This window comes from Mustela nigripes, chromosome 7 (assembly GCF_022355385.1).
Source record: "Mustela nigripes isolate SB6536 chromosome 7, MUSNIG.SB6536, whole genome shotgun sequence".
Lineage (NCBI taxonomy): Eukaryota > Metazoa > Chordata > Mammalia > Carnivora > Mustelidae > Mustela > Mustela nigripes.
Genome location: NC_081563.1, coordinates 77,755,501 through 77,765,817, shown reverse-complemented (window position 1 = coordinate 77,765,817; position 10,317 = coordinate 77,755,501). Strand labels below are relative to the sequence as shown.

Here is a 10,317-nt window from a genome sequence, read left to right as displayed (position 1 = left end):
CCCATCTTCTTTGGAGCCCCAGCCTCCTGGTGCGCATGCTTGTGTGTGTGTGTGTGTGTGTGTGTGTGTGCATGCACAAGTGCCAGAGTGAGTAGAGGTTGGGCTAATGGGTGGCCTCCAAGTGCCTAGAGTCAGGCAATGCGGTTTCGGAGTTGAAGAGCCTTTGGGGAACATTTCCATTATATCTTTGGGTTGGCTCTCACATGCCATGTGTCTGAAGGCTTCCTCTGCGTACCCTCCTGAATTTGTTTTGGTGGGTAGGCAGTGGCTGTATTCTCTGACTGTATTTATTGCTTATCTGCTCCCTTCCTTGTATGCGAACTTTTGGCGAGCCCCAGCCATTACATGTAGCAGATGACACACTAAATGTCGATTGGTGCTAATGCCGTCTTATGCAGACCTGTGTTTCTTGTCCGGTGTGCACAGCTCTGTCGAGGGTGCAGTTGTGAGATGGAGCATGTTTGCATGTGCATCTGTGCAATTTGGAGAGTACGGCCCTAGAGACTGGGAAAGGGAGGATGGTGTGTTCTTGTGTTGGCGTCTGAGGACCGATGTAGAATCAGCACAGAGGAAATCTGAAAGGGGTCCTCTGTTGTGTCAGGAAGGAGGTCTGCGGGCACTGGGAAAATGCTCTGGGGGCCAGTGGGTATATAAGGGAAAGCCTATATTGGGTTTACGGTGAAATGGCCTGGGGTGAGGTGTGTGCATCACCTGTGAGTGGAGGGATGTAGTTGTGTATGACTGAGTGGGTGTGAGTGTATGGTGTAGCCTGGGCCTGCCTGCCTGCCCTCGAAGAGCCCCGCCCGCTACTGCAGAGCTCAATCAGTCGCTGCATGAATACACTCGAATGGAAAGTTGTGCTCAGCTGACCGGAGAAATTGGAGCTGGCTAGCACTGCTCCCCTCCTCCTGGCCTTCCTCCTGCCCTTCCTTGGGCCAGAGTGCTGCCGGGCTTACACACTGAGACAGGGGAGGCTCCACTCAGCTGGGGCTGGAAGGCCTTGGGGCGGTGGGGAGTTGGGCAGGCCTTAGGACCTGGGGGCCCGCGCACCCCAGAGGGCTCAGCATCTCATCCACAGTGCCTGGGAGGGCTGGGGATTGGTGAGGGACCTGGAAAAGAACCCGAAGCAGTAGCTGGTTCTCCAGGGGACAGCAAAACAAAGACCTAGGTGGGGACCTGGATGGCCATGGAGGCACAAAAAGGGTGACAGAGAAGACACGGGGGTCATTCCCTGTTGGGGGAGGCCAAGTGCACCCAATGTGCGCCACAGGTTGGAGCCTGGGCTTCGAGCTCCAGTGACCCTAGCGATGGGCTAGGTCTCAAATGTGCCAGGCTGGTCGGTTCTCCTTTCCAAAGAAGCTGAGAGAGTCCCTCTCTTTGCCACAGCCCACAGTAGGGTTCACGGTCCACCTCAACTTGACCCACCTAGGCCTGGGCCTGGCCCTCTCGCCTCCCTGGTAGCCCTCCTCACATCCAAAGTCTGGCCATCCCTGGCTGTTCCCACCACCTCCAACCTGAGTCCCAGCCCGAAACAGCCAGGCTCCTGTTGTTGCCTTCACTCCTACTATCCACCAGCAATCCCCACCCCATGTCACGGCAGCTTCCAGGTCATTTCATTTTAATCAGCTGTATGTCTCACTTGGGATAATTAACTGTGTTGGTGCTGGGCAGTCAATTCTGCAGGATTGGAAGAGGGCAAGAAGAGGGGTGGGGTGGGGGGGCAGAATTCCCAGTGGGGGGAGGGGTGCAAGGAAGAAGAGGTGAGTAGGCCAGAAGGGGTAGATTGGTCTTTCTAACCTCAGGCAGGCAGCTTCTAGGCGCCAGCGACTTTGGCACAGATTTTTCCAGCTTTGCTTCCCTTTCCGTGGCTTCAGTTTTCCCATGCAAATTCTGGATTGCCATTGTTTTTCTTTGAGGGAGGCAGAAATGAAGACACTACCCCAGTTCGGCTACTCTTCTTCAAGCTCCTTATCCCTAGAGTAGGCAGTCCAGGTACACAGAGGCCTACACACAGGGGAAGACTTCAAGCACTCCTGCTGGGGCATGAGTGTGTGCGGCAGGGGTGCAGAGAATGGTAGTGTGTGCCAGAGCAGGGCAGCACCAGAAGGAGGAGAGCTGACCCATGGGCTGCCCTGGGGCTGGACAGAGAGGGTGGATGCTTAATGTTGAGGCCTGATCACCCAGCCTGACATGGCTCATGAGAATGAACATACCAGTGAACACACTCTCCCAAGACACAGCCCGCAGCATTCAGTGGCTGAGCTGGCTTCTCTGCCAGCAGGAACTTCCATCAGGTCTCACCCTTGAGCTCTGTCCTGACTGCCCCTGGGATGTTGACTGTCTTGGCCAGAGCTTTGAGGGACCCAGAAAGAGAATGGGCAGGCAGCCCATAAAAGGAGAGATTGGGCTGGAAAGGGGCCTCTTTTCTCTCACTTCCATGTTTAAAGGGACGGATGTCAAATCCAATGTAATATCCTCAGTGATCAGGGTAAAGGATGAATTGGGGAAGCCAAAGAGCCAACTCTCCCGTGCCTCTGGTCAAAGAATAAGGACTGTGACCCCCTGGTCCCCATTCCTTAAAGGCAGAGAACGGTCAGTTAGGGCTGTGTAGCCTGGGAGTCGTATCTGTGGGTTGAGTAGAACAAGGGAACCCACCAGAATGGAGACCCACAAAACACATGTCCACGGCATGGAAAGGCCCTGTACACACAGCACGCTATAGCTGAACATGATCCACTTCTTGCCGAACTAGGTAAATATCAACTGCCCAAATCACACACAAATACCTACCGTATAGGCAATATAAAAGAGCACACATACTGGACACACACTGATACACTATATACCCATGTATATAAAACATCACACACACACACACACACATACACACACACACACGCACACACACATGCCTTTATATGCAGACCTCAACTGCATGGGGGGAACCCAGCATTCGGAATTGTGCACATCCACACCACTCATTACAAGTACTCATACCTCTCCTTCAAGTACCCTGGAGCTGAGTTTGGATGTTTGTACAGACCCGAGCAGAAACACAGGAGATGAGGGAGAGTGATAGGTGACAGCGAGACAGGCAGGTAGCAGAACCTAGTTTCCCAAAGCTGAAGGCTGTTATGGAGTTGAATGGCTTGTCTTTTGCAGTGGAGAGGTAGGAGTGGGTACTGGATACTCCGATCTTGCTTGCTTTCTCGGGTATGTTGTGAGAAGGAGGTTTTTTAAGTCCACAAGTTTGTCCTCTGTCCCCAGACAAAAAGGCATCTGCTCCCTGGTTCACCAGTCAAAGCCCCTCCAGGAGTCACCAGCCAGCAAGGCCACCCTGTCCTTCCCCTAATCCATTCTAGTTAGTCAGCTGGGTAGGTCCATCCGGAGCCTCAGTGCTGTCTGAGGCCGCCCCTTCTTTGGATTTCAGGCCCAAGTTCTGGGGCAAGTCTGAAACATATATTTTAAAATGCAGGTGAGGGACAGAGCCTGTCATCCCAGGCATCATTCTGTGCACTAGAACAGAGGCCCCTTCTGGGAAGAAGCCAGCAGCATCCTCCCCATATTCCTGCCACCCAGGTCAATGTTGCCTGAACTGTGGCATCATAAGGAATGTTTCCCAAGATGGTGAATGCAGGCAGAATCTGACACTGTGCGCCAGGCCTTAGAACTTGGAAGCTCTTAAGGCCATGGAAAGCCCTGGGTCTAAGGCAGGATGCACACAGAAACCTTCCCCTCCAGGCAAGCTCACCCTGGGTGCAGAAGGCCCCATCTGCACACACAGGGCACCTCTGGGCCTGTCGGCTTTTCCGCCCGGGCCAGGCCCTGTGTAAACCCCATGGCGAGACTGGAGATGGGGACAAAAGGAAATCGGAAGTCAAATTTAGTTTGGAACCAGTGTGAAATTCCATGCACGTTTCTCCCTAATCCGCCTGCCTCTGGAAATTGGACTTTCAAGTGAAGGCAAGTTTTCTGAAATTAGCTCTTTGGCTCCTCGGGCTCCGGCTGGCCTGGCCCAGAGTGGCAGAGGCACGGTCAGTCACACCATCGCAGGGAACTGGCGGGCTATTGGGCAGGACAAGGAGGCCTGAGGCCAGTGAGAACCTGGCTAGCAAAAGAAGGTGATTTTTTTTTGGCTTTTGTTTTCAAGTGTCAACCAGCTCTGAAAATGTCTTAGGGGCTGGAGAGATTCCTGTTGATTCCAAAAGTCGGGAAGAAATTTCAAGGAGAGAGATTGAGATCCATAAGGCAAGTCATAGAGTCACACAGACGCGAACACCGGTGGCGAGGAGAAGGTTCATCCCAACTGCGGGCCCTAAACTCCTCAGACTACCTCCTCCTTTGCTCTCTCTGCCCTCCCTGCCCTGAGTACGGTTGCCCCCAACTCCACCCTGCAAAAAGAAGACAAAACCTGTCGGCTGTGCTCTGGGTAGGTGGATGGTTGGTTTGGTGACCTTGTGTGTTTACTGTTAAAAAAAAAGTCACACAGACACACAACAACAGCAACTGGAAGATGCCAAACACACCCCAAGGACCCACGAGGGCTGCCGCAGGCTCTAATTCCTGCATCTCCTTCTGAAGAAACCAGCCAGAGCCCCCCTCCCCCTGTGCCCTCTGAGCCTTTCGTTCCGGACTTGGCTTCGGTTCTCCTCCGAAGGGCCTGTTCCCATCTTCCCACCCCCCACCCCCAACCCTCACCACCTCCAGGAAAAAGCTTCTACTCAGCCTTAAAATTCTGCCCCAGCTCCAGTGGCATAGTTGGAGGGGAAGTGAAGGCCCGGCGCTGCACCCCGGGCTGTGCCCCGGGGCGGACAAAAACACCAGTCTCCGGGAGTGATAAGAAAATGGAGAATACTGTATTTGCTTTAGAAAGTTTTTACATATAGATAAACACGCAGTTAAGATAACAGTAAAAGCGCCCTACGGGGAGTGAGAGATTTCTCCAAAGCAGCTAAGAAATACTTGAAATAGCTTTTGCATAAGAATACTACGGTCTCACTCTCCGCTTCCGCTAGCGATGGGGTCCCTCTTCCTAACCCAGCCCGCCACGCCACGCCTTGACTGCCAAGTCGACGCCAGGAACACTGAGTGGGAGGGGAACCCCGAAAAGGAAAGAGACAGGTGAGTGGGGAGGCAGGAAGGGGTGGGGAGGAGAATGCAAAAGGAAGAGGAGAAAAAGCAAATATCATATACAGGCAATTTCTACACATATATTACAAACTGGGAAAATGACCGATCATTAAGATATACATAATTCATATAAAATTTTGAAATAAAAATAAAAATCTGTTACAGTCATAACTATTCTTTTTCCACATTTATAACCAGTACCCACACAGGCAGTGACAGAGTGGAGAGAAAAAGGTGCTTACGAAGAAAATGATTGTCTGCTGAACAAAAAACAGAAGATTGCATTTTGTTTGACCAATACTTGGACTTAAAAACAGAGAAAGAAAGAAGAGCGAGAGAGGAAAAAAGAGAGCGAGCAACAAAAGGCGAGAAACATTTGCTATTTCCCTCTCAAGGAGTTCTTTTTTTTTTTTTTTAAACAAATTCTGAACGGAGATGGCGGTTTTATTTTATTTTTTCTCTTTTTTGTCTGTTTTGCTTTTGTCGTCTTGTCGTCGTGGTGGTGGTCGGTTTTTGTATAGTCGACTCTTTTTAAATCGTTTAAACTAGAGAGAATATTTTCCCAGATACAAATAAATCGTCATGCAGGTGGGGTGCCGGGTCCGTGGGAACCGAAAGGAGAAGCCGTGCTTGTCCTAGAAAGTATACAATTGTCACCTCTTTTATGTTTTCTGCCCGCAACATCAGCGTTTGTAACTGTCTGTTGGCGTCGCGGTCCTTTGGGGTGGCCGTGGTGGTAGATGGTGGTTGGGGTTGTTGATAGTTTGCGTTTAATTTGTTATTTTTCTTGGTTTTTATATATTTTTGGCTGGGGTGGAAGTGTGTGTTTACTTGTGTGTGTGTGTGTGTGTGTGTGTGTGTGTGTATGATTGTGTATCCTGATTTCGGTTTGTTCTGGGGATGGAGGAGGAAGAAGAGGAAGAGGAGGAGGGTGAGGAGGAGGAGGAGGAGGGGAAGGAGGGGGAGGGGGAGGAGGGCGGCCTTGGCTATCATACATCACATTCCGAGTCGCTGGAGGTTACCGAGAGGATGGAGGTGCCGGTGTCCGCGCGCTCCGTCAGGCTGGACACGCTGGTGGTGGGGCTGGCTGCCGTGGACGGCGACTCTGCGGAGCCGTGCGTGGGACAGCCGGGCTCGGCCAGCGAACGCATGCCGCTCGGCCCGATGGCCTGGTGTTGAAGCCTGCGGGAGACAGAGTGCGGCACCAGCCCTGACACAGCGGCTCCGCCATCCCGCTCAGTCAAGCCGCCTCCCCGCGCCCGCGGCCGCCGGTGCTCCCCAGCCTCCACAGCGCGCCCTTGGCCACCACCCGCGACTCGGATCCCGGCGCTCATTCCCTTCCCCTCCCCTGCCTCCAAGCCCCCGACTGCTCATTGAACGCCACAGAGCCCCCCAGCGCGGCGCTTGACTCGCGTCTCTCCTCCCCGGGGCTCTCTGGAGCTTCCCAAGGCTTCCCAGTTCGGAGCCGGCCGCCGAGGAGAGGTAGGACCCGTGGCCGGCCGCCTGGGGAGGCCTGGGAGCACAGCGCGGGAGGCCGCATCCCGAAACAGCACAAGTCCGCGAGGGACAGGGTGCTCCTTCCTCCCCAGCCGCTTGGGACTCTTCAGACTGAACCGGCTGCCCGGGAGAGGCCGGTCTCCGCAGTGGCTCCTGCCCCAGCTCCCCCGAACACACCGAGAGCTGCGGGTTGCTCACCCGCAGCCTCTGCGGAGTAGGACCCGCTTTCTGGGTTTGCTCTCTGGATCCCCGTGCTGAGCACAGGAGCAGGGGCAGAGAGAATGTAGAAGCCGGAAGCGGAAAAAGTAGGGAAGAGGTGCAACAGAGAAAGGAGAGAAAGCAGCAGGAAAGGGGTGCAGAGCAGTCTCCGTCTGCCCCTTTGCCGCAGCAGGCATGAGCGGCCTGGGGCCTAGAGTCTCTGAGTTCCTACAAGGAGGCTTCCCCCTGTCCCGGGCACTCCCCCGTCTCAGGCGAAAAACTGGCTCTGCGCGCAAAGGTGAGAGGGCCCAGGGCTCAGGCCTGGACCACCTAAACACAAACACTCATTCACTCCAGGAACTCAGCCCTGACCTCCAGCCCCTAGCAGCTGTCAGCAGTTGGGGCCCTGCTCCCTGTGGTACACCAGGCTCAGGGCCTTCAGAGGCCAGATAGGGACGCAGGCTTCTTACCAGGGCTTTCACCCCACTTTCTCCCTTCCCCCTTGCCTCCTCTTTTCCTCTAGTTATTTTTCTCCCTACCTCCAACAGGCCCAAGTGGGCTGACTGGCCAAGCCCAGGCAACTTTGTGACTTTGTGGCCAACGTGCTGGCAGTGAGGCTCTTCCTGCTCCTGGTGGCTTCCCAAATTAGTGGGCCAAGGCGGTGCTCCTTGACTGGGGCAGGAGGGCTGGCACCTGTGTGCACGTGTACACACACACACACACACACACACACACACACAAGGCCTCTCCACTCCCAGCCTGGTTGTCCAGCTCCTGGGCAGCCCATTTGCAATGCTGAAGGCGAGGCCTGCTCCACTGCGGTCGCCGACCTTTTTCCTTTTGTGGCAGAGACCCAGGTTCAGTTTCCTTTCCATGACATTGTGGATTCCTCCCCGGGTTTTTGCAGTGCATAGAAATAAGAACCAGATGGCAAGGGCGGCTTTCCTTCCTTCCCTGTCTGTAGGCTCCAGAGGATTGCGGAGCTGGGGACGGGCTGAGCAGGTGGCACGGGTGCAGGTCAGGGCTAGGGCTCCCAGGGCTGGGACCAGGGACTGTGGGCACTCAGGACCTCAAACACACACACACACACACACACACACACACACACACATACACACACTCTCTCTCTCTCTCTCCATCCTGCCCGAAGCCCTTCTCGGACAAAGTCGTCAAGAATCCCACTGCCCCGTACCTCTTCTGCGCGTTTGGGCAAGCGGAAACTTTCTCCAACTGGCCAGGGGGTCGCGGCTTCTCGCGCGCCCGGCAGCCATCGACACCCTGCCCCATTCGCCCCTATTTCAACCCCTGTCTCCCTCCCGGGCCCCAGAAACGGCAGCCAGGCCGCGGGCCCGCCACTGACCTGTTCTTGGCCGCCGCGGCGCGGTCGCGCTGCCTCCGGTTCTTAAACCAGTTGCCTACTTGTGTGGGAGTGAGGCCGGTGGCCTGCGCCAGTTCGCGTTTCTTGCTGGGGTTGGGGTAGGGGTCCTGCAGGTACCACTCCCGCAGCAGGCTCCGAGTCCGCTCCTTGAAGCAATGCGTCTTCTGCTCGCCGTCCCAGATGGTGCGCGGCAGCGGGAACTTCTTGCGCACGCGGTACTTGTCCACCGGGCCAAGCGGGCGGCCGCGCAGCTTCTCGGCCTCCTGGTAGTGCGCCTCGAGCCACATAGCCTGCAGCTTGCCGTGGGACTCCTTGGTGAACTTGTGGTTCTCCAGGATGTGGTAGAGGTCGCGGAAGTTGCCCGTGTGGAAGGCGACCACGGCGCGCGCGCGCAGGATCGACTCGTGCTTGTTGATGGCCTCGCACGCCCCGGGGGCCACGGGCAGCGACCAGAGGAAGCGGCCCAGCCGCTCGATGTCGCCCGTCTCCTCCAGCGTCTCGCAGACGCTGGCCACCTGCTCCGGCGAGAAGTTGAGGGTGGGCAGCTGGAACATGGACAACTCTTCCGGGGGGGCCCTGGAGCCGCCGCCGCTGCCGCCGCCGCCTGCTCCGCCAGCACCGCCGCCTCCCGCACAGTTCCCGCCGCCGCCGCCGCCGCCGCCGCCGCCGCCTCCCGCGCCGCCGCCGCCCGCACCGTTCCCGCCGCCGCTACTCGCCAGAAGTAGGGAGCGGTGATGAGGATCGGCGAAGTTTGGCAACAAGAAGTGGGAGGAATAGAGGTCTAGGGGGGAGCGGAATACCATGGACTGACCTGAGAGGAGAGGAGAAAATTCAGGGAGAGGAAGAGAGAGGGGAGGAAGAGGAGGAGAGGGGCGATGAGGACCAGGAGGAGGGAGAGGAGAGGGGGGAGGAGGAGAAGGAAAGGAGGGGGGAGCAGGAGGAGGAGGAGGAGGGGGAGGAGGAAGGGCGTAAGGGACACCCACACCCCACACACATCCACACACACACACACCCGCGCAGCCACATAGAGAGGGAGGAAGGAGAGCGGCCGGGTGCGCGCGCGCAGAGAGAGAACCCGAGACAGAGAGGGAGAGGGTGAGGGAGAGAGAGAGAGAGAGAGAAGAGCGAGAGCCAACCACCGCCGAGTCAAGATTCAGCGATTCCACAGCAATCGCCCTAATGACAACAGCCTCATAATATCTCCCCTAAATCCACAGTGAGTGCAGCATTGAAACATTTTGTTTCGCTTTTCTATTGGTCTGCGGCGTGTCGTTGTGGCGTTGCCACGGCAACCGCTGCCAATCACTGTCAGCCCTGCCAATCAATACCGAGAACGTAAGGACGGTTTTACCACTTAGCCAGAGTGGGGGGGAGGGGGAGAGGAGGAGAGAGGGAGAAGGGGGAGAAAGAGATTTTTTTTTTTAATCTTTGCAACTCTTAATCTCGGCACTTCCCCCTCTTTATCTCTCTCTTCTTTTTTCTCTCTCTCTCCCCCCTCTCTTTCTATGTCTCTGAGCTCCCTTCTTCCCTCTTCCCCAAAGAAGTTGATCCAGAAATTCAAAAGGCCATGGACAGAGAGTTGTGAATGGGATGAGCAATTAAAGGGGGGATTTTCTTGGGAAGTAAGAGGCTCCCCATGAAGCAGGAAGGCCGAGGGCCAGCCCTCAAGGAGAGGCCAAGGGCTGGCTAAGCAGGCACAGTTTGCACATGGTGTGCACGTCGGGCTACCTCTTTCTGCCTATGTGAGCACTAATAGTGGCGAGGAAGAAAGAAGAGATGAGATCATGGGGCCCACCACAAGCTGACCCTTTCTGCTGCTCCTGTGATTCCGGATTTTGGGGGGCATCTAACACCTGAGAGCCCGAGCTCAGGACTCAGGGTGTCAGAAGCTGCTCTGGTCTTTTCCGTGTGTGACCATTGGCTACATTTATCCCAATTCATCTGCATTGGATTTCACCCACTTCCCTTTACTCTACCCCTGGTCAAGGAGCCTTGATTTCCCCTATTGCTCTGTATTTTTAAATACCAGTAAAAATAACAGTACACTTCTTTTTATCTTAAAAAGCAAGCCACTTCTTTGTTCCCCACCCCAGACTTTAACTGTGTCCCCCATG

The 10,317-nt window shown here is 55.5% G+C and overlaps 1 protein-coding gene across 1 annotated transcript; it reads right to left on the bottom strand.

Moving 5' to 3' along the window:
- Positions 1–6,119: 6,119 nt before the first annotated feature.
- SIX3 (SIX homeobox 3) lies at positions 6,120–9,006 on the bottom strand. Its single transcript, XM_059407828.1, has 2 exons — positions 8,186–9,006; positions 6,120–6,312 (listed from the first exon to the last, which is right to left on the bottom strand). The coding sequence occupies exons 1-2, from the start codon at positions 9,004–9,006 to the stop codon at positions 6,120–6,122; spliced, it is 1,014 nt and encodes a 337-aa protein (XP_059263811.1).
- Positions 9,007–10,317: the final 1,311 nt, after the last annotated feature.